Raw genomic sequence first — 24018 nt, 5'->3', positions numbered from 1 at the left:
TTCAAACTTTGAATTTAAAAATTAGGGTTGGTTAGTTTATGGTCAAGATTCCTTTATTAACAAAAGAGTTCATCTTTTGTTTACGGAACACTGTCTATTTGATAAGCCATGGGTTAGAGAAACTGAAAGCTAAAATTTTTCAATGGGAAATGCAGACTACACAGTTGCAAGGAAGACAAGATGCTTTTTTCTTTTACATCAATTACATTTGCACCGCCACCTTTCGAGGAACCAAGGGATACCTTGGTCCAGAGGATTTCTTCCATTTCTTCGTTGCTTCTAGACCTTGTCTGGCCAATCATCACATGAGCGTCAGAGGACTGCGCACGGAGCTGTGGTTCTTAGCTCTGCCAGGAAAAAGTTCTGCGAGGAGCCTGGCTTTTTCTTATTGATTTTATTTCTCGAAGAGTTTTCTTACTAAGTGAATTGACCTTACACAGTTAACTTGATGTAATCTAAAGAAAATAGATGAAGTATGCTTTAGAAAAAATTACACATGCTCTAACCAGCCATTTGGCAATCATTTTCCACAGCGTCTGTCCTTTCGGGGATGGGGAGGTGAGTTTTTTTTTTTTTTTTTTTTTACACGTGAATGATTACATCTACATACAAGAGCTCCAAACTCTTACTGACCTCCCTCTGCAACACCAGGTGGTGTTGGGGGACAGAGCACTGAGGCAGGCAGGGGGTCTCTCTCAAGGCGTCAGTCACCCCAGGTTGTTTGGCCAACAGTCCCAGGGCATCTGGGCAGTCCACACACATAAACGTGGCAGCTCTTCCGGTCATAACAACATTTGTGGAACACATTGGATGGCCTCAGATGCATCCCATGGAGATAGGGGGACTTTTTTTGGTCCTTATTTGCGGTCAGAGTTCTTTGAAAGCACAGGACATTGCAGCTGGAGAAACTTTCTTAACAGGGTTCCACATTTCTAGGTCCTCACCCAGCAGCCTTTACCTCAATCGCTTCATGAAGTGATCACTTCATTCGTAGAATATAGGGGACCCTCTCCAGCCCTCACCCCAATAATGTGAGCATCTGGATAGGTTTTCAATCCAGAAATTATAGATTTAAAAGGAATAGCTGTTCCGGTGTTCTGGGGATCCTGCTCAACTGTCCTGCGTGTATCCCTGAATTGATTTTGAAGAAGCAGGTGCTGTCCTGGGTCCATGCTCCTAACCCAGTCAAGCCAGCGTGAAAGGCCTGCGTGGGGACCACAGAGACCTACACCAGGCTGTTCTGCTGGCTGACTGCTTCTAGCTAGTGATCATGAACTTTCCCATTTCACCAGCAAATTTGGATCCAGGGATGGCTTCTGATTTGTAGCAGCTAAGTTTCTGACCTCAACTTCCTCACATTGATTTCCCCTCGGGTTTTGGGACCTTTGAGGTCCCCCAAAGCCTCAGATATAGAGCCCAGAAAGGAAGGGTGGTCTAGGGTGTGTGTGTCTCCTTTCCTTTCTTTGGGGGCATCTGTGTTCATGAGTGGCAGCTGAGACTCCGAGAAACAGTGTCCCTGGAGCTATTCCTGGGATTCACTAGGGTCCATTCTGGCTGCTGTATGACTGACTCCATGAGAAATGTGAGAAGCAAAGGCCCTGGGGAAGGGGCTGCTAAGATAGAGCAATGCTGGACAGAGCTTTCTGGGAAACTTCAAGGCTCCCGGGAACCCTGGGCAGCTTCCTATCCAAGAGTCACTGCGAGATGTGGAGAGGCTGCCCTGGGTGGGTGGGAGAAGGTGAAGGTAGGATTGGGGTGGGGGTAGTTGGTATGGGGCTCAGTCCTCAGTCTTTTTTTTCTCCCTGGAGAATTTCACTCTGAACTTGGAGAGGCGGCAGAGTCCCCATCCTCGGGGTCCTGCCCATGTGGGGAGATGGGCTGACCCCCCTTCACGCGCTTCCACTTCATCCTTCGGTTCTGGAACCACACTTTGACCTGATGAAGGAAGCAGAGGAGCCTGGTCGCTTCACGGCAGGTGTGACCATTTCCTCATATTGATGCTGAAGCTACCTGGGGTGCAGCTCTGGGGACCACCCAGCTCCAAATTCTGCTTGCCCCTCCCCACGCCTCCAAAGGCTCCAGGAATTGAAAGGGAAGACCCACCAATCAGCCCAGAGGCTTGTCTTATGTCTCCAGATAAAGAAAGCCCGACAGAAGAACCAGTTCTAAAAGTCACACTGGCCCCACCCCCTTTCACAAGCCCCTCCCCTCCTGTGCCAACACCCTCTCCCTGTAGCTTCTATTACCCAAGCATCTGGGAACACAGGATCACCAACCTCACCCTTAGGCACATTTATAAAGCACTTTTCAGCTTAGATAGCTCTGGTCTGGACATTTTCTCATCTGAGCTTCAGCATTTACCTGCAGGTAAAACTGCAGGGTGGCGTTATGACACTGCCTTACAGATGGAGACCAAGAGAGGTTAGGAGAAGACATGTCCCAGAGGTCTCAGGGCTACGAAAGGGTAGAGGCGGGATCTGAATCTAAGTCCTCTGATTCTAAATCCAGCATTTTGGCAGATGCTCTCTCAACTGAAAGCTGCAATCGATGATAATAATAATAATATTTTATTCCATGTCAGAGCACGGGTATGGATGGAATGCTCTGAGAGAAAGCCCAAAACAAAGGGCTAGGAAGCTTTTCTCAGAGTGTGTCCAGGAACCAGCTGCAAATCCAAATCACCTGGAGAACTTACTAGAAATGCAGATTCCTGGCCCCACTCATTATTACTGGAAAATCGCTCTGTGGAGCTCCGGAAGCTGCGTTTTAAACAGGGCCTGGATAATTCCACTGCACGCTCAAGTCTAGGGATAACCAGATCAGAGGTTTCGACCCTGGTTGCATGTGAGAATCACCTCGGGGACCTTCGATGAATTCTGATGCCTGGACTTCACCTCAGACCAATGAAAACAATCTCTAGCGGGTGGAGCCCAGGCACTGGTGTTATTAGAATCTCCGCAGGTGATTGTCAGGTACAGCCAGAGTTGAGGACCACTGGACTGGGGCAGAGGGAGAAGACGAAGGAGGTTCTGGGAGAAGCGGGGGAAGAGAGGGGTATGACAGAGCACAGGAAAGGAGGGATGGCCAGAAGAGGAGGGGCACCTGCCGCTCGGAGAGGTCCAGGTTTACGGCTATCTCGTATCTCCGGAGCCGGGTCAGGTAGTTGTGATGAGCAAACTCGGCCTCGAGCTCCCGCAGCTGCTCCTTGGTGAAGGCCGTCCGCTCCTTGCGGGCCTTGCTGCTGCCCTCTGGCTTCCCTCGGTTCTCCTGGTTGTCTGGGGAGAGAGGGCCCCAAACAGGAGGAAGTGAGCCGCAAGGGCCTTGGTTCCCTTTCTTTTTGTCCTCAAGCAGAAGCGGGGCAGCGTTTCCCTGTTGCTCTTATTTTGAAAGGATGCTGAGAAAGAACCCACGGTGTCCCTTTATCATTCATTCTAGCGTCTTCACCCCCAGAGAACTGGAAAGATTTTTGGATATCAACCTCAGGCACACCTCCCCCACAACTGTTTTTAATTCCCAAAGCACAAGAAACTGCCCTTGGCTGTTTTAATGATCTCCACCCCACCTCAGTCCCCACCTACCCACAGCTTGACATTAGCAGTGGCTGTAAGCTTGTGGGGCAGGATGCTCTAAAACTGAGGTTCTCTGTCCTCAACGACAGAAACATCACCTAGGAACTTGTTAGAGATGCAGATCCTTGGGCCTCACCGCACACCTGCTGAATCAGAAACTACGGGAGTGGGGCCCAGCGATCTGTTTTTTTGGTTTTTGTTTTTCCCAGTGATCTGTTTTAACAAGCCTTCGATGAGTCTGACACATGGTCATGGTTACAAACCTCTGCTCTAAGACCTGGCTACTCAGAGGGTGCCTGGTGGCAGCAGTAGTGTGGCCAGGGAGCTGTCAGACTTGCAGGAGCTCCACCTCACTCCATCCTCAGACCTACTGAATCGGAGCCCGCATTTCAGCCAGATTCCCAGGGGAGGCGTGTGCACGTGTAAATTGAGAAGTGCTGCCTTAAGTTTCTCCCGTTGCCCCCCAACGCTCTGACACCAGGAGGGGCCAGGTCTGGTAAGTTCATTTACGAAGAAGGCTCTGAGTTCGACAGGGCAGGGGCTCAACCATAGCTGGTAACGGGTACAGGAATCAAGCACCTTACATGCATCAGCCACTTAATCCTCACAGTAATTCAGCCTGGCGAGTTCTAGGATGAGACTCATTTTATAGACCAGAAAACTAAGCACAGAGAAGTGAAGCAAGTTGTCCAAGTTCATCCAGTTCATCTGGCCAGTGAGTGGTGGGGACAGGAATCCAACTCAGGCAGTCTGACTCACACAGTGTTCCAATGAAATATATGTAGGAAGGCTTTACAAACTGTAAAGTACTGTGCACCCAGAAAGGACTGTATCGTGATCTGAACAGGGGAAGGGGCGGTGGTGGATGGAGAAGCACACAGGAAGCAGACCGACACACCTACACAACGCGTGCCACGTGGCCCGGGAAGGGCTCCAGGAAGCACGTTTTACTGCAGCGCTTTTAAAAGTTAGAAGTCTTTCACTTCATTGCCCTTGTACATACAGGCAGCCCGGCCAAGCGGCCAGATTGCCGAGCGGGACGGGGATGTGGAGCCCCCTCGTCCACCCCACGTTCCCGATGGGAACGTCAGCCCGCCGGTTCTTTCTAGCGCTTTCCACGCAGTCCCCCTTGCACTTCTGTCTGCGCGTCCTCCGCCCCCGCGCCACGCCTCCGGGAGCCGGATAGAAGGGGGAGCCGCCCGTCCCCTCCCGACGTCCCCCGGGAAGCAGAAGAGGCGAAGGAGGGTCCGCCGCCCGGGTGCCGCCACCGGGGGTCCCCGCAACCACGATGCTCGGCTGCCCGTGCCGGATCCGGGTGGGCCGCCTGCCAGGCGCGCCCGGGGGCGGGAAGGAAGGGGGCGAGTTCTCCTGCCGGGCTGTCTGCCCAGACCCCTCCGGAAGCAGAGCCGGGGCTGGCGGGGAAGGACGCGCCGCCTGGCTGGGGTCCCCCAGGAGTCTTCAGCCTTGGCTGGCGGGAGCCCGGGAGGGAGGGGCGGTCACAGTCACGCCGCGGAGGGACGCCCATTCCGGAGCACATCCTCGCCTGCGCGCCCAGAGCGAGGCTGGGAAACCTGGATTGTTTCCCATCCGCTCCTGTCCTGGAGCTCAGTATTTCCCAGCTCTAAGCTTTCGCAGCAGCGGGGGTGTTAAACCCAGAGGACTTGCCCCGACGTTTGAATCCTGGATCTTCTTGCTGGAGCCTCTGGGGAAGTCGCTTAACCTCTCTGGGCTTCTCATCCAGAAATCTACCTCCCAGAGGTTTTGGGAAGCTTGGACAAGCTGCTGTGTGTGGGAAATGCTTTTAAAACTCTAAAGCTGTGGACAAATATAAAGTATTCTTCCGATTCTTCAATTCCTTGAGACGCCATCTGAGGGGCTGGGGTAATAGCTACTGTTTCTTAAAGGCTTCCACGTGCTAAGACGCAGTCACTGCTTTAATGCTAAGACGCAGTCACTGCTTTAATCCTCCCCATACACCACACGTAGGAGTAGGTAGTAGTATTATCCCTTTAGCTTTGTCGTGTGGATTTGTGTGATAATTTGATTAATAGCGCTCTCTCCCCAGGGATGTAACTGCTTTTTCTCACTTGCTACTGTACCTGGCACTTAGGAGGTTCTTGCTAAATGTTTGCTAAATCCTTCTCAGTAGATAGAGGCAGAAGCAGCCTCAGAGAGGCCCGGGAACTTGCCCAGTGTGCCAGGCAGCTTTTTGGGCCGCAGAACCGAGATTCGAATCCAGATCCACCTGACTAGAGCCTTAGCCATCAACCCTGGCGTCAGGTTCTCCATCTTGCGTCGGCTGGCTGGCAGCTGGACCTGGACCATCGCAGTTCTGCTCGTCTCCACCTCCAGGGCTCCTGTGGGCCCTGGATCGATGCCCACACCCACCCTCCCCTTCTCCCAGGCCTGCTGAGGTGTGCACAGGTTCCCTATGGAAACCCCCCAAATACCCCCCCCCCCCCACATACACAGAGTTCTGCACATAATCCTTCCTAGACAGAAGAAGGGAGATAAAGGGAGGAGACCTTTGGAGCTGGTCTTGGACTGGTTATGGGGGCAGCTGACCATTGTCAACCAGGCCAAACCCCTCCCTATCCACTGTCCTCTCTCACCTCTTAGTATCCTGATTTAGGCACTGGGGCCTCAGGATGGGAAAGAAGAAATAAGACAAAGGAGCCTGGGCTGGGAATTGAGTGTCTGAGCCCCTGTGTGAACCTCGGGGCAACACCCACTAGAGGGGGTGGCAACTGACACTGGAAGAACCTTTGTCCTTCATCAGCTTCCCAGAGGGGTAAGAACTTTGATCACTGTTAGAAATGACAGGGCTCCCCTGGTGGTGCAGTGGTTGAGAGTCCGCCTGCCGATGCAGGGGACATGGGTTCGTGCCCCGGTCTGGGAAGATCCCACATGCCGCGGAGCGGCTGGGCCCGTGAGCCATGGCTGCTGAGCCTGCGCGTCCAGAGCCTGTGCTCCGCAACGGGAGAGGCCACAGCAGTGAGAGGCCCCGCGTACCGCAAAAAAAAAAAAAAAGAAAGAAATGACAAAGGGGTCAGAAGTATGGCAAGTTAGCTATGAAAACGAAAGTGGAAGTTATGGTTCTCTTTGTTCTACAATAGTATAAAAAATGGTAACATTTTCATCAAGATAGGAAAAGACAAAGAAAAATAAGTACTTTTATACCGTTTCTGGCGGGGGGTGTCCGTTCTGCTGGATCACGCGCACAGTTCCTATGCACGCTACCCCCAAGATGGTTTGATCCCTTTGTTGGGGAGCCTCCCTCCCCTCTCTGGCCTCAGCTTCCCCACGGGTAGAAATATGGGATTGGGCTGGGCCTTCTTTCCCTGGGCGAGCTGTTGTCAGAGTTCTTTTCTAATACGCCACCCTGGCACTCTCTTCTCTCCCTACTCCCTCTTCTGTTGAGAAACCCCGGCCTGGAATCTGAGGTCCTTTCCAGTTTCAAAGATTCTTGTCTTGGCCCCAGGTTACACCCTTCAGTCAGCAGGAAGGAACAGTGTGTTGTGTGTTCTGTCCCAAGGCCCTCCGCAGCCTTCCCAAGGCCCTCAGCCCAAAGATCAGGGCTATGCTGGGGAATTTCTCTCTCCCTCTGACATGCACAGCACCCCAAGCCTGGAGCTGCGTGGAAGGGAGTTGTGTTTGCAGAGATTTCTGAGGACCTCTTGGAGAGCCTGAGCCTTAGCTGGCTCCAAGAAAGGGCTCTCTGACCTTGGGCAAGTCCCTTAAGTTCTCTGAGCTTCAGCTTCCTCATTTGTAAAACAGAATAGCCTCACCCCCTGTGATCGGAAGACTTCTGAGAAGGTAAAACGAGATGGGTAATGTGTGTTAACACTTAGCACAGTGCCTGGCACACAGCTGAGGCTCCTTTTGGAGAACCACCGGAAGAGGTTCTACTGGAGATGATGCTGGAGAGATGACACAGGCGGAGATAAAACACAGTGCATCTCAAGGCACCACATCTCCAGAGCTGTGTGAAAGGGATGCCTTTTCAACGTCTGGCCTTTTAACTGTTTTCCCTTCTCCACTACTTTTGCACATTTGTACTTGAATCCGTGTCTCTATTGCTTCCAGGCGCAGTAACTAGCACTGATCAGCGTGACAATCCACGTCAGTCCTCCTGGTCCTGATTCTTCCTCAGGGCCAGCGGGTGCCTCTTCCAGGACTGCAGAGGGAGGAGGCCGGTGCTCAGCTGGCTGCCTCTGTGGTTAAGGAGGAGACCCCCGGCCCCGCCCCACCCTCTGCACACCCTCAGAGGGAGCAGGGCCATGATAGAATGGTCCGGAGCACCCAGAGAAATGCAAACAGGATGTGTGTGTGATTGCGGTTTCCACCATGAGCTTTTACACCATCCGAGGTAAATTATTTCATAAGTAGCTATCACGTTTGGCAGACCTTCTTAAAGTTAGCAGACAGCTTTATCGGAACTACGGGGAGGTTCAGATAGACCTTGGGGAACGTGCCTTTTTGGAGTCCTGTATTCCTACTCCCCAACTCTAACAGCCAGTTAACATAAATTTCTATCCGGGACCAGATAGACAGCCACAAGCCCCATATTCGGGTAGCACTTTGCAGTTGACAATTGACAATGGATTTCTTTCCCCCAGAGATAAACTTCTTTGGGGTTTTCCTCTGTACTACAGAATCATAGAATAGTAGACCTGGAAGGGGACTTAGAGATGATCTGATGTGGCCTTTATATCTTACAGGTGAGCCTAGAGAAGGTAAGAAACTTGCTTAAAGACACACAGCAAGTTAGCAGCAGAATTGGGCTGAGAACCCAGATTTCCTTTATAGGAAGCTATTTCCTGACTGTTAGGCTGCTTCCTACTGGGTCCTCTTAATTATCCTGTGAGGTAGGTAAGGTACACATTAGCCCATGGAACAGACGAGGAAATTAAGACCCAGAGACTAAATGGCTTGCCAGAAGTCCCCTGGGACCAGTTCAGGCTACGTCACACTGCACTGCAGGGGTGATGAGTATGGAGCTGTGCTCGCTCCAGGGATGGCGTCTGGGTCTGGGTCCAGGTCTGCCTCCCTGGGACTCCCCTTGGCAGATCCTCTGAAAATGGGGTCTACAGCTTCCTGGGCTACAGACCAGACCTTTAATGTGCTCGTTAGTTTTGATACTTTCAACTTCAGAGGGAGGAGTCAAAGCCCTGAAAATAGACAAGACCTGGATGGAGCCAGTCCCAAGACCAGATGGGCGTTTGCATCCAGACCTCCCTGGCTTCCTGGGACTGGCTTGACTTTCTCTCTGGGTCCCGACGCACCTCAATGTCCGGGCCCTTTCTGTCTCCCATGGGGGCCTGAAGAGACCTGGTGAGGCTCCCAGCCTCTTTGAGGAGCCCAGCAGTGGGGCTGGGGGATTCAGGGAGGGGAATACCTGGGGCTAGAGTCATCTTTGCTGAGAGTCCCAGGTGGCGGGGGGTGGGTGAGGATGGGCAGTGATGAGGGATAGTGGAATGGACTGGGTGAGGAGATGGGGTGTGGGGACCGTGAAAGAGGGGAGCAGAGAAGTGGAGGGGGTACGGGGGCGGTGGAAATGAGAGGCTGGAACAGCAGCAAGTTTCTGAGATGGTTGGGGCAGGCGAGAGCAGCGCTGGGCTTTGTTTGTGTTTATCAGTTCCAGATGTCACGCTCAGCTGTCACCGAAGGAAGCGTAGGCTTCAAGACCCAGGGCCCACTGCTCACACTGCTTCTCCACCACTGAGTTCAAGGATAACATGACATAGAAGAGTCTGGAATGGGGGTGGGGACTGCGAGAGGAATCCTGGCCAGGGGCCAGAGCACCCTGATTCCGTGAGTGGAGTGGGCACTGGGGAAGCTGGCCCCAGGGGTCTGCAGGGGCCTCGAGTCCTGCCCCTCAGAAAGGGGTGAGTGTGGATTTGAGATCGCTCAGCCTGATACTCGGTGTCACGTTTGTGACCCAGGCGACACTCAACTGAGGTTGTCCATTTATTTTGTTATTACCTCCTTTCCTTCTTCCTCTGTCCAACAGCCTGCTTTTTTAGAGATTCATTAGTAAAACAGTCTCCACTTTTTTTCTTCTCTCTTGATGGGAGTAAGATAAGAATGCGGGCATCTGCTTGTGGCCAGAAGCAACGCTCTGTCTGAATGGGCAAACGCTAGTGGCCAACGGACCCAGGACTGGAGCATTTGTCCCGCTGCTAGAACTTTGTCCCTGTACCCTCTGTTTATGGGCTGAACTGTGTCCCCCCCACCAATTAATATGTTGAAATTCTAACCCCCAGTACTTCTGAATGTGACTGTATTTTGAGATAGGGTCTTTCAAGAGGGGATTAAATTAAAATGAGGCGGTTAGGGTGAGCCCTAATCCAATCTGACTAGTGTCTTCATAAGAAGAGATTAGGACACACAGAGGGCCACCAGGGATGTGCACACACAGAGGAAAGGCCACGTGAAGACATGACAAAAAAGGCGGCTGTCTACCAACCAAAGGGAAAAGCCTCGGCAGAAACCAAACCTGTCATCATCTTGATCTTTGACTTCCAGCCTCCAGAACTGTGGGAAAATAAATGTCTGTTGTTTAAGCTACCCAGTCTGTGGTATTTGTTATGGCGGCCCAAGCAAACTAAGATGCCCCCAACTCCCCATATCCGTGGTTATCACTGAGGAGAGAGAGGGAGCAAGGCCATTGAGGGGTGCTTGGCAAGGCTGATGCAAGGCCATAGGGACGGCTCTGCAAATCAGAAAAAGGTACCATTCCTCTAGACTGGAGAGCACAGTCACTTGTCCATGTGGCAGCTGGGCCCTCTCGTTGCCCAGCCGTGAGCCCCCCTAACTGCCTGGCCGTGGTGGGTCCCCTTTTTGCTCAGCCACAACAGCTCCAGCCATGGGAGTCCTTGGGATGCAACCCCGGTACCCCGTAGCGGATTCCTGCAAGTCCAACCTGCGTGTGAATATTATACATCTTTCTGACCCAGCACTCACCCTGACCCTGGGCTGGTTTTATGACTGAAGTCTGGCTCTCTGCACACTTTTTTGTGAGTGAGACTGTAAAAATCCTGATGCATTTTCCAGAAGCACATCGCGCATGGTGAAAACCCTCATGCCAGGCGGTGGAGCCACTCTCAGAGAGAAAGTGAGAGAATGAATGAGTGAATGCCAGGCTGCACTAGAGGCTATTGGCCAGACATTGAATGAGCTTCTCCTGTGTACACATGTTTCAGTAGGTGCTAGGGAGACTGCACAGGTGAATCAGATAGCATCCCAGCCCTCTAGACACTTCAATTTTAAGGACAAAGGCAGCTATATGCATCTAGAACTCTGGATATGGGCCAACTGTGGTTTGATTCTAAGATGGAGATGTCAGCAAGGTATGCTCCATGTGTGAGGGGAGAGAGGTCATGAAAGGATTCTTGGACACTCAACAAACTAAGAGTAGAAGGAAATTATCTCAATATAATAAAGGCCGTATATGAAAAGCCCATAGCTAATATCATACTCAGTGGTGAAAAAGGGAAATAGTTTCCTCTAATATCAGAAACTAGGGAAAGGAGGCCCACTCGCACCATTTCTATTCAATATAATACTGGAAGTCCTAGCCAGAGCACTCAGGCAAGAAAAAGAAATAAAAGGCACCTAAATCAGAAAGGAAGAAGTAAAGTAATCTCTGTTTATAGATGAAATAATCTTGTATGTGGAAAACCCTAAAGATTCCACAAAAGCCTCTTAGAACTAATAAATAAATTCAACAAGGTTGCAGGTTACAGAATCAACATGCACAAATCATTTGTGTTTCTATACATGAACAATCCAAAAGGGAAATTAAGATAACAATCCCATTTATAATAGCATCAAAAAGGATAGGATACGTAGGAATAAACTGAACTAAGGAGGCAAAAGACTTGTACAATGAAAATTACAAAACATTGTTGAAAGAAATTAAAGGCACAAATAAATGGAAAGACATCCTGTGTTCATGGATCGAAAGACTTAATATTGTTAAAATGTCCATATTACTCAAAGTGATCTTCAGATTCAATGCCATCCCTATCAAAATCCCAATGGCATTTCTTTGCAAGAATAGAAAAAAAAAAATCATCCAAAAATTCACATGGGATCTCAAAGAACCCTGAATAGCCAAAACAATCTTGAGAAAGAAAAACAAAGCTGGAGGCCTCAGGCTTCCTGATTTCAAAACATATTACAAAGATATAGTAATCAAATCATTATGGTACTGGCACAAAAACAGACACTTAGATCAATGGAACAGAATAGAGAGCCCAGAAATAAGCCCTCACGTAGATGGTCAAATGATCTTCAACAAAGGTGCCAAGGCTACACAGTGGGGAAGGCACAGTCTTCAACAAACGGTGCTGGGAAAACTGGATCTCCACAGGCAAACGAATAAAGTTGGATCCTTACCTTACACCATATGTAAAAATTAACTCGAAATGCATTAAAGGCATAAAAATGTAAGACCTAAAACTAGAAAACTCCTAGAAGAAAACATGGAGGGAAATCTTCATGACATTGGATTTGGTGATGATTTCTTGGATATGACACGAAAAGCATAGTCAACAAAAGCAAAAATAGACAAAACTACAACAAACTTAAACATTTCTGTGTAGCAAAGGAAACAATCAACAGAATAAAAAGGCAACCTAAGGAATGGGAGAAAATATTTGTGGACCATACGTCTGATAAGGGATTAATATCCAGAATATACAAAGAACTCCTGCAAGTCAACAACAAAAATCAAACAGTCCAATTTAAACCTGGACAGACGACTTGAATAGACATTTCTCCAAAGAAGATATACAAATGGCCAATAAGCATATGAAAAGATGCTCAACACCACCAATCATTAGGGAAATACAAATCAAAACCACAATGAAGTATCACCTCATACCTACTAGCATGACTACTATCAAAAAAACCCCTGAAAATAACAAGTGTTGGCAAGGATATGGAGAAAGGAGAAATTGGAACTCTGTGCACTGTTGGTGGGATTGTAAAATAGTACAGCTGCTATGGAAAACAGCATGGAGGTTCCTCAAAAAATTAAGAATGGAATTACCACCTGATCCAGCAGTCCTACTTCTGGTTATATATCCAAAAGAATTCAAAGCAGGATCTCAAAGAGATATTTGCACACCCATGTTCATTGAAGAATTATTCATAATAGCCAAGAGGTGGAAGCAACCCAAGTGTCCAATGACAGATGAATGGATGAAGAAAACGTGCACACACATACAATAGAATATTATTCAGCCTTAAAAAAATAAAGACATCCTATCATGTGCTACAACATGGATGAGCCTTGAGGACGTTGTGCTGAGCTAAACCGGTCACAAAAAGACAGATACTGCTCGATTCCACTTACATGAGGTATCTAGAGTAATCAAATTTTTAGAAACCGGAGGGTAGAATGCTGGGTGCCAGGGCCCGTGGGGAGAGGGTAAAGGGGAGTTGTTTTTCAACGGATATAGAGTTTTCCTTTTATAAGATGAAAAAGATCTAGAGATCTGTTGCACAACAGTGAACATATAGTTAATGCTTCCGAACTGCATGGTCAAAAATGGTTATGATGGTAAATCTTACATTATGTGTTCTTGACCACAATTTTTAAAAAAGCAGATTTCAAATGCAAGATGTTCAAAGGTAAGAAAATGCAGGGGAGCTCCTTTATGAAGTTACAAGCTGTATTTATAAAATCAGCACAGGTTCTAGCGATACTATAGTTTGAAACTTCTGAACTGTAACTTTCACTGAAAATGATGCTAGGTACAAGTGGAGTCATAAAGGAAAGAAGGATGGAAGGAAGGAAGGGAGGAAGGAAGGAAGGGAGGAAGGAAGGAAGGAAGGAAGGAAGGAAGGAAGGAAGGAAGGAAGGAAGGAAGGAAAGAAAGAAAGGGAGGGTCCTTGGAGTAGGTGGCTTTCAAGCTGGATGTTAAAATAAGTAGGCAGAAGAGCCCGGGAAGAGAAGGGTCTTTGAGGCAAGGCGAAGAACTGAGCAAATGCGGGGGGCGGGGGCATGGGGAGAAAATGTGGGGTGCCTTTGCAAGACAAGTAAACTGGTATGGTTTCGTGGCAAGGTGAGTGAAGATGGAGGTGGGAGGGGTGGCCTGTAGCGGGAAATAAGCAGGGAAAGAGGTCATCTGTGGAGGGTTTTTCAACCTCAGGGGAAATTGAGAGTGCGCGTAAGCTGGGCACGGGGAGGTGGACATCAGATCTTGCAGGGGAGAAATCGGGGAAGGAGAAGCCCTGGGAGGCACGCGTGTTGGAGCTGCAGGAGGATGGGGCAAAGCGAGTCTGATGAAGGCAGAGTGAGTGTCGGCGAGCGGCGCTGAGCTGATCCGGGGCACCGCGACTCTCCCAGGCGGGCGATCAGATTCACCTGTAGCCGGGCTGATCACGCGCGACCTTCCCTTGAACCCCGTCAGGAAATCACCGCGAAATCCTTCATTCCCATAAATTAAAGACGACCACGGTAGCAACGACAGATTGGGGGCAAACAAGAGTGGCCTTGCAGCTGTCCTTGCCAGCAGGGGTCTTTAACACCCCCTGGCCCCAGGGCGGGAGCCGTTGGGATGAGTTACTATCGCAGCTGTCTCCTAAATCAGTTTTGTGCTGTGAACCAACAGAAAGTCTCAGGGTAGGAGCCGAGGACCCCTGCTTTCCTGACCATCTCCCTCAGCAAATCGGCTCCACTTCCAGTAATGGGGAGTGATGGGGGAGCAGCTGGGACTGGCAGAGGAAGAAGAGGAGAGAGCAGAGAACGTTCCTTTTGAAACAAACTTTCAGTAACTTTCTGTTACCGGACCCGCCTGGCCAGGCCAGCCAGTGTGGGACACATTTACCAGGCGTGACTCACCCCCTACCCCAGCCTCTCTGGCAGATCTCTGAGCTCCAGGCTCCTAGTGAATGGCAACTGGATTTCAGGACCAACAACGATTGCGAGAAATTCCCACATCTTATACCCCAGACTCAGGAACTTCTGAGACAGCGTATTTGAAATATTCAATTCCACTGTCGCCCGTAACATAGGGCTATTTATCAGATTCTATGTTCTGAAGACTGGTTCTGGAAATATGGGCCTAAGACCATTCATAGCTGCTATTTATCGAACTCATGTGCCAGACACAGTGTTAATCTCACAGATCGCAGAATTTAACCTTCACAGTGATTCCATATGGAGAGTGATATTGTTATAGTCCCATTTTACAGCTGGGGAAACAGAGACTCCAAGAATTTAAGACCTTTCCCAGAGTCAAGCAGCCAAAAGTGGCAGTGCCGACCCTGCAACCTGACTGCCTGATTGTGAAGCACGATGGAAAACACACTCCTGGGCAATGCTGGTTAACCTTCCAGAGACGGCTTAGCAGGGGCCAGGGTGAGGTGCGTGAGACACGATGAATGCAAAATGCAAGGGGTGCCAAAAACCTCAGTAATCAAGAGAAAGAATATTTTAACGCAAAGGTTTAAAAAATCAAAATTAATACAAAAGTCCACAATGAGCAGAATGTCAAAATTCAAAATAGAGAATGCAACCAGTGGCTCAGGATCGGTAGGGTGGGGCGGGGGTCCTCGTGGGTTTGTCTCTCGTGAACTGAACTCCAGACTCCTGGAGTTGGCTGTGAGCCTTGTCCATCGCTTTCCCTTTTCTTTAGGCTCTTACAACACTGATCTTTCCTGCCTCCTTCCCCTTCAGTTACATTCTGAAGGAAGATGCAAGCAGCCGTGCAAAAAAGGTTTCCATGCTGACCAGAGAGGGTCTGGAACCCCAGAGAATGAATGAGAGTCAGCTGGCTGTGCCCTGTCCTGTGCGACTGCTACTCCTGCTGCTGCTTCTGAGGGGACCTCGAGGGAGAGCCCAGGCTCCCTCCTGGGTGGGAAACTCCCCCCACCAGAGGCTGACCCTATGAAGAGGGCGATCTGGGGTGGCCAGCTGCTTGGCAAGTGAGCAGCGCCATCCATGGGCCACTCGCCAAAAGGAAAGATGGTGCATTTGGGTCTTGCTGAAACATGGAATGAGCTTTTGCCTAAGCCCAGCCCTTGGCTTTGCCCATGCCTTCCCAAGGCTCTTGGCTCACAGGTCCCTGGAAAGTGGCTGGATGCAGCCAAGGTGGATGTGGGCAGAGATGGAGGAACCACAGTGGCAGGCGCCAAGGAGGGGAGAGCTCTTCAACCAGGCGCAGAGCCAAGTGGCTGACAGCTCATTGGAGAGGAGAAGCAGAAAGTGCCCCATTCTCTGCAAATCTCCATCCAGGCTTAGGAATAGTTCAGGGTTTGACTGGCTGGGGATTTAAAGGGCCCTTGTATTTAGTAGCCAGGAAGGCTGTGGTTTTTATCATCCACTGTGAGCACAATGAGGGGCTTCTTCAAGCGTGGAGACCAGATATTTCAAAATGAGGATCCTGCTTGAAATCTACTGAAGGGTGTGGGATTCGGGGTCTGAAGTCTGGGGTTTGAGCTTTCTTCTAGGGTGACCAACTGTCCCGGGGACACTGGACTTTCAATGCTAAAACCAGAAAAGTCCTGGGTACGTCGAGATGAGTGGGTCACTCTGTTTTGACTCCATGCTAGCAGAGATCCCCTCAGACTTTTCAGTCTCTCCTTTTCCACGTGTAAAGAATCAAGTCACTGACAAGACCTGCTGTACCAAACTCGAAAACTTGTGGGACTCAAAAGACTTATCGTATGTTTCCTGCAGCACCTCGAACCCCCTAGATCACAGCACATCCACTGCCGGAAAGGTATCTGCTGGCTTCTCCTCCCTCTCGGTCTGAACTCTTTGGGGGTGAGACCACCTTATTCATCTCTGCAGTCCCAGGACCTCTGCCAATGCTTGGCCAAAAAAAAGATGCTCGGGAAATCTGCTACCCTGAAAGTGCTTCGTAAAGCAAAGCAGAGAGTGTTCTCGTTGGTTAGTCGGTCCTCTCATTTGCTGCCTGCCCCTTGTTAGCCCCATGAAAGGTCTTCTGTAGGTTCAGACAGACAGATGTGCCCCAAGGGCGGCCGTCAGGAGGACGTAGTGGGGCAGTGGGGGCAGGAGGCAAGGGCACTGTCTTGTTCCGGGCAAGGTGGGGACAGGAAACCAGACAAAAGGTGAATGGGCAGTGAGAGAGGCTGGGGGGGTGGGCGGTGCGGGGCAGTCCCACGGGGAAATGAGGAAACAACAGGTGGACTTTAGCTGGGACCTGAACAAGCAGGTCAGCTCCATCATCTGGCCTCTGCTCCTCCAGTGCCGAGCAGGGCTTTACCTGCACTCTGGGGTCCAGTGCTTACCCTTTGCTGCCTGCCTCCCCGACTTTCTCCAAGACTGGCAATCCCTCAGGAGGACTCCTCAGAGGAGTGGCCTTTTGTGGGGGGGGTCACCCAGACCTTAGCATGCTGAGCTGCCCCTTGGCCTGGGCACAGCCCAGCTGCAGAGGGCGATACCTCATGGGCAGTCTGCCCCAATTCTTACTGCCTGCCTCTTGCGTCCCTGCGCTATGTCTGCTTCTCTCCCTCTAGACTCCTGCAGACACGGAGTCCTGGTTCTACTTGACTGCCCGGGGTCCCAGCCTTGGTCCTCGCCCTCCGAGCCTTGGTCTCAGCTGACTCCCCTGGGGAGCAAGCCCTGGGGCTCTGGGACCATTTGGAGCTGACTGGGGCATGGTGGGGAGAAGCGTGACCCAGAGGCAGCCTGGTTCAGGAAAGCCCCTCTCCAGCCCTTGCCAGCCTGTACCCAGAGGCTCTGTCCCACATGTCCTTCAAATCTTTGTGGATCCTATTTCGTTCTCTTGCCGGCACATCCTTCCCAAGGCCCAGGAGAGCTGAGGACACAGACATAGCCCCCGTCACCAGAGAATCTTAGAACTCTGAGTAGAAGCAACCCCAAAAGTAACTGTTCTAAGTCTCCTGCCTTTGGGTAGATTAGATCATATTGTTCTGCATTCATGGTCAGGATACCTAGGCTCAGAGAGGGCAAGCAACCTCCTCAAGGTCACACAGCAAAGGAACGGTCAGCTGTTCCTCAGGCACTTACCCGAACTCTCCTTTTTCCGCCTGGTTGACTTCTTCTCCGTCCCATTGGCAGTGCGCCCAAGGACCTCGTAGTCCTCGCCTGGGCCTCCCGTGGTGTCCACCAGGCCTGGGCTGCTGGCCCCCATCTCCTTGGAGCCCCCTGCTGGGCCCGGGTTGAGCCTATGCCGGGCCTCTGAGACAGGAAAGTGCCAGTCGGGAGGTTGTGGGAAGGCGGGGTGCTGCTCAGTGAAGCCGCGCTCCTCCCGGGGCAGGCTGTGTGGGGTGGCTGCTAGGCAGGAGGCTGAGAAGTCAGGGTACGCTGCTGTTGCCGTCCCTGGGAAGTCTGGTTTCTGGTGGAAGGAGAACGGGGTTGGCGGGTAGTGGGGGAGGCCTGAGGCCCCACTGCCTTCTGAGTGAGGGTTTCGAAGGCAGCCCCAGACCGGGGCCGGGGGATGGGGGCCCCTCATGCAGCTGCTGGCCACTGGATCCATCTGCTGTCTGATGCACGCCTCAGTCCTTTCAAAGGCTGGAGTCTTACACTTTTTATATTCAAAGTGTTAAAAATGCAAAAAAAAAAAATTTTTTTTAACAGGAGGGAAAAAGGTTCAACAGAAAATTCACCCCAGGAACCAAAACAAAAACCAAAGCTAACGTTGTTCCTTACAGCTACGCACACATGTGTCTGGCCACACGTACGTGTGCCCGCACCTATGTTGGACTTCGTTCCTGGCTTCCTGGTCCCCCCCTCCGACACACCAACCTGCCTAGTGGGGTCCCCTGTACGTGTATTTGTCGCCGATGACACTAAACATTTTCACTGTCCCAGCCCAGACGCACCAGCTGATGAGTGCTTGTCTTGGAGCCCGCAGCAAATGCCTGCAAAGAGCTGGTCCAGGGCTGCTGAGACACACTTTTAAATCCTTCGGTAGGGGAGAGAGTGACAGATTTCTGAAGTGAAATGTGAGAGAGGAGAGGGAGGGGTTAACCAGCACACACACGATCCCCTCCAACCAAAACCCGAGTAGGCAACTATTAATCATCAGAAACCTTATATGCACATCTAATGGGATTTGCAGATGGAGTCTTTTAAAGAAACATTGTCTGTATTTTTTTTTTTTTTTAAGGAAAGAGAGCAGCACACACACAATTTCTTTAATGTTTCTCCTGTAACACTATGAAGTTATTTTATTGCACTGTTAACAAAATTCCCCAAGTCTTGGATTTGGAAAAAGACTTAAGTCATATCCAGAATCCATCAAGTTCCAGGGAGTGAAGTGGGGAATGAGCGCAAGAGACAAGTTCGCTGATTGCATTTGATTTAAAGGCCCTTCTACTGCTGCTTGCAAAAAGGAAGGTGGATTAAAAGAAATCTTTTTTTGCAAGTCTCAGCGGCCCACTATGGTCTGTAGTAGAAAGACACACCCCAGAAAAAAAAGATTTCTCTCGGCCCAAAGTGACATTCTCACTTTCTCAGTAACTTAAAAAAACAATCAGATTCTTCCTTCCGCTCTTTAACCCCCAACTTACATGCCAATTAGCCACACTCTTCTCCAGAGGCGTTTCAAGTCATTTTTCTCCACGGCAAAGGAAAGACACTTAGATAAGTTCCTTGAAGTTTCTCCAGGCCTCCCCCGCCTGCTCTTTGGTCCCGTAAACTTCACCCACCTGCTTCCCCTTCCCCACCCCCAGAGGCCAAGGTTTCCATGGAATCTGGGCATGGAAATAGGAATTAGGGGATTCTCATTCCCAAAGGAGTTCTCTTCGGCAAACGGTTGCATGGTCTTCCGGGCTGGTGCCCATCACAGAAGGACATATTGCCATTTCAACTGGGCAATCAGTCTACTCAATCCCCATGACCTTGCTGGCCTCTCTGGAGGGTTAATATAATTTCTTGGAGGAAAACTTTCTAAGCACATGGGGCCAGAGCTCCTCTCCCACTGAATATTTCCATGGCCCAGTGCAGCAGGATTGGGATTGAAATGGGAATGGACCAGAAAAACAATGTCCCCGCTGGCTTGTTTCAAAGATGCCCAGGGTTCCCCCAGAAGGGGCCACAGGTCTCGGTTCTGCAGACTGGAGGCTGCACACATGTTCTTCATGAAATAGGCATCCTGTCTTCCAGAACAGGTGGCCAGGGTGTTGCCAGCTGGTAGAGGAGATGGGGTCATAGCCACAAACCACACTCACCTCTCCGCTTTGTCCAGGACTTACCTGTTGCACACACATCTCTCCTCTGAATCTCACAACTCTCCTATTGTGGGTAAAGTAAGAATTACGCTCCACATTTTACAAATGAAGAAATGGAGGCTCAGACAGATGATGTGAGCTGCTCAGAATCACACAGTTAAGAAATGACAGGGCTTCCCTGGTGGCGCAGTGGTTGAGAGTCCACCTGCCGATGCAGGGGACGCGGGTTCGTGCCCCAGTCTGGGAAGATCCCACATGCCGCGGAGCGGCTGGGTCCGTGAGCCATGGCCACTGAGCCTGCGTGTCTGGAGCCTGTGCTCCGCAACGGGAGAGGCCACAACAGTGAGAGGCCCGCGTACCGCAAAAAAAAAAAAAAAAAGAAAGAAATGGCAGAAGCAGGAATTGCCCTTAGGTGTCTGGCTGTCCAGTCTGGAGCAGTTTGATGCAGAGGAAGAAGGAGCGCGGACTTTGGGGTTAGACAGGTCTGAGTTCAAATCTGAAGTTTGCCACTTCCCAACTGTGTGCCCTGGGGCAAGTCACCTCACCTCTCTGAGCTTCCATTTCCTCACCTGGGATGGTAGTTAAAGCTGCCATTCATCCCCTGATCTTAGCACCTCACACACATTCCCCAGTGGACACCCACAGAAGCCCTCGGAGGCAAGAGCTTTTCTCACCTTCTCCATCTTTCAGAAGAGGACTCTGAAGCACAGAGAGACTATGTAACCTGCACAAGGTCACACAGCTGGGAAGGGGAGGATCCAGGATTCAAACACAGGCAGCCTGACCCCACGGCATCAGAATGCCCACCCCACAGACGCTGGAGAATTTGAAATGAAATCATTTATGTGAAGTGCGAAGTAGGTAATAGATACATGTGGCTCCCTTCCTAGTACATCTAGTTCTCAACCTCAGTGATTCCAAAGGGAGAGTGTGGGACTGCGGGGGGCACTGAGGAAATTCTACAGAAACAGCCTCGGGAGGTCCCTCGAGGGGCTGTAGGCTGTGAGGGCTCTGGAAGGAATCCACAGGGGGCTGGGAGGGAGGAAAGCCTTCCCGGGGGCCTGGCCCGCATGCTGTAATCGGATTCCTGTTCTGGCCTCCGCATCTGGCCAGGGACCCCATCCCAGGGAGGCCCAGAGCCTGGCCCTTTGCCCCTGGAAGGGTGGGCCCTGGGTCGTGGCGGGGGTGGGGAGGCGCTGAGAGGTCAGGAGGGGCACGGGGGGCCCTCTGTGTTGAGAAGGCAGGGCCCTGGCACCCCGGCGCCCGCACAGCTGCTGGCGTCTGTCAGCCTCCCTGCGGGGCGCAGCGGGGGGCCTGCCGGCCTCTACATCTTCCTGACAGGCCCCTCTTCTGAGGCCAGGAAAGAACAACAATGGTCCTCCCCTCACGGCGACCCATTTGTTAGATGAAGGCCGAGCACCGGCACCTTTAACCTCCTCCAAGTCAGCGTGTCCCCGCCAAGGCCCCGAGGCCTGCGAGACAGAGGTGGACGGACATGGCAGAAAGGATCCCTGCGCAGCCAAGGGGAGCAGGGCTTACAGGAAGGGAGGGGACCCCATTTCGGCTTGTTGTTGGCGGAGGCAGGGGAGGAAGAGGAAAAGGCTGCATCAGGAGGAGGGTCCCTGAGGAGGACGGTGGGCTTGGCCAGACCTGAGCCATCCCAAGGAACTTTCGGAATTTCCCCCATTGTGCTCGACAAGCAGGCGTGCCCTTGGCGCCTGCAGACCTGCTTCCGTACTTGCCCCCCCGCCCACCTGTGCCTGGACTTAAAGGGGTGTCAGGGGAGAACCCGGGGCCTGGAGGCAGGGACTCCGATTCAAGGTGTGGCCTTGCTCTTCTTCTGCTCTGTGGCCTCAGGCAAGCCACACCCCTTTTCTGAGCCTCAGTTTTCTTGCTGGCCAAGTAGAGATGACAGTACTGGCTTCCTGTGGCTGTTATGAGGATAAATGACCTGATGTCTGTGAAAAGAGCTGGCTAACTGTAAAGGGCGATGGACCTGGGGAATTATTATGTCTTCCCCTTCCTTACTCAGCTGGACTACGGGGCAGGTCACGGCTCCATGGAGGGTGAAGACAGCCCAACCTAGTGGCCTCCTCACCCCATACTTTCTTCTATGGTAACATAAGAGAGGGTCAGGATCATAGCCTTGGGAATCAGGAGAGCATGGGTTCAAATCCTACCTTGGCCACTAATAAACTGAATGGTTTTGGGCAACTCTATCACTTGAACCTCAGTTTCCTTTTTTCTTTTTTCTTTTTTGGCCGTGCCAAGTGGCTTATGTGATCTTTGTTCCCTGACCAGGGACTGAACCTGGGCCCCGGCAGTGAAAGTGCCGAGTCCTAACCACTGGACCGCCAGGGAATTCCTGAGCCTCAGTTTCTTCATCTGTACAGTGGGAATAAATTTTTTCTTCTTTCCCCGTTGGGTTGCTGAGAAGAGAGTGAGGTGATGTAGGAAATCTTGCGCTATAGCCTGGTGTACAGTGATTAGTGGTAACGTCTGGATGATGATGATGAAAATACCTGAGGTTTTTGCCTTGAGGACAACTGCAGAAGGCCACCCGAGAGGGACAAGGTGAGGTCATTAGCATTCGCTCATGTACCAGAACATGTGAATCAGATAAGACACCTGATCCCTAGCAAGACCACGAGGGATGGGAGGGGAGACAGACAAGCTTTAAATATGACGGAAATCATTTTGGACTAGAATGTTTATTGCTGGTCCTGGGAATTATTTGGAATGCATATGTCCTTTTTGTCTCAGAAAACTTTGAGGCAGAAGGGTTACTACTCACCTATAGGACTCTTGTGAGGCTCAACCAATTGGATGGACAGGTCGGAGTTGAGTAAACCACGGAATACAGTCCTCACAACGGTCACAGATGCTCCCAGGAAGCTTCCAAGACATTTCAGGGGAATGTCCCAGGGGTACCTGATGACAGGGTCTTCCCCTAAATCCCAGAAAATACTGCGTTAATAATAGAGACAGTTCCCTCAGATGAAACTTCTCTCTCGTGTACATATTTTTTAAACCTTTGGTGCAACCGTCACTTGTCTGCTACCAAGATTGTGGGCAGATGACTGGAAGGCACAATAATGCACACAGTGGCCTGCATCTGGACCCCAGCTCCCGGAGGTCACATGATCTCTGTTTCCTCAACTGAAAAGTGGAAGCTGGCTGTATAGACGATGTGCAGTAGGTGCTCAGTAAACGCACCCCTTCCAGAGCTTCTGTGCCTGAAGGAGCTAAAGGCACGTTGATCTCAAGGGAAGGCTCTAAGTTAGGGCAGCCAGAAAAAATACAGGGAGCCCAGTTAAATACGTTCTATGCAATACTGGGGACACACTTAAGCTGAAAAAGTATTTGTTGTTTATATGAAATTCAAATTTAACTGGGTGCCTTTTTCTGCCCCCTAGGTCTGGAAACCCTAATCTAAGGCAAAACTAATCTTCAAGATGGAGAAGGCTCTGACCTAACTTTCTGAGCCAGGATATTTGCACTTTGACAGAAGGCTCTGGAAGGAAACTCTCAAGGGGGCAATCCAGGGGGAGGGATGGTGGTCCGGTAGGTTTAACTTTGGCTGTGGGCTTTCTGGTTGCAAGAGGAGCCCAGGGTCCCCCAGGAAGGTCTCCCATGGAGGCCTTTGGAGTGAGACAAAGCAGACAGGAGGAGGGGGAGGAGGAAGGGCATGCAGGTGAAGGGAGTGAGGACAAAGGTGAGTGCCCTGGGCAGGAAGTGCTGAAAGAGAGAAGGAGGGAGGCCTGGGCCGGGTGCCAGCCTGGGAGACTCCCAGGCCCACTTCCCAGGACGCACTTTTCCAGCCCTTGATGCAAGGCAGCAGTGCTATTATTTGGGGGAAAACCAGCTAACCAGATAGGACAGCAAACCGGGGATTTATGTGGTGTGGGAACAGCTCGGGTTTCCCTCGCTGTTTATCCAGCAGTATTTTTTAAAACAGAAATCAGCGCGCGGGTTACCACAGCTGTGAGTTACTGGCTCTGGCTGCAAGGTCTGTGAGGGCTGGGGAGGGTGGGGGGTGGTGGGGGTTTCCTCAAAGGTGCTTTGCTCTGCATCGGCTTGGAAGGTGCAAAAGGAATGTGCCCTTCCAGAGCTCGGGGCCAGGTGAGAAGAGTGGCCCTGGGCAGCTCCTGTGTCACTCTTTCTCCTTAGGACAAAGGGCAGCATCCCTGAGGGAACTGTGACTGTCAAGGCCTAAAGGCTTCGAGACCTCTAGGTCTAGGGGTCATGAACCCACAGGGGCGGGGAGGGGTGG

At 51.0% G+C, this 24018-nt stretch overlaps 1 protein-coding gene across 1 annotated transcript; it reads right to left on the bottom strand.

Moving 5' to 3' along the window:
* Window positions 1-1812: 1812 nt before the first annotated feature.
* Window positions 1813-18049, bottom strand: MEOX1 (mesenchyme homeobox 1). The gene is made up of 3 exons (XM_065897216.1): window positions 17581-18049; window positions 3103-3275; window positions 1813-1935 (listed from the first exon to the last, which is right to left on the bottom strand). Exons 1-3 carry the CDS (start codon window positions 18047-18049, stop codon window positions 1813-1815), a joined length of 765 nt encoding a protein of 254 aa, XP_065753288.1.
* Window positions 18050-24018: the final 5969 nt, after the last annotated feature.

The sequence above is a fragment of the Phocoena phocoena genome, chromosome 19, assembly GCF_963924675.1.
Source record: "Phocoena phocoena chromosome 19, mPhoPho1.1, whole genome shotgun sequence".
NCBI lineage: Eukaryota > Metazoa > Chordata > Mammalia > Artiodactyla > Phocoenidae > Phocoena > Phocoena phocoena.
The sequence above is the reverse complement of the archived record's forward strand: the minus strand, read 5'-3'. Positions and strand labels throughout refer to the sequence as shown.

Excerpts from the sequence above, each read along its gene's own strand:
- MEOX1 (XM_065897216.1), bottom strand. The coding sequence starts at position 18,049 with ATGGATCCAGTGGCCAGCAGCTGCATGAGGGGCCCCCATCCCCCGGCC. Across the intron at positions 3,276-17,580 it reads GCGGAAAAAGGAGAGTTCGG|ACAACCAGGAGAACCGAGGG; the intron begins GTAAGTGCCTGA and ends CTCTCTCCCCAG. Across the intron at positions 1,936-3,102 it reads TGGACCTCTCCGAGCGGCAG|GTCAAAGTGTGGTTCCAGAA; the intron begins GTGCCCCTCCTC and ends TTCCTTCATCAG.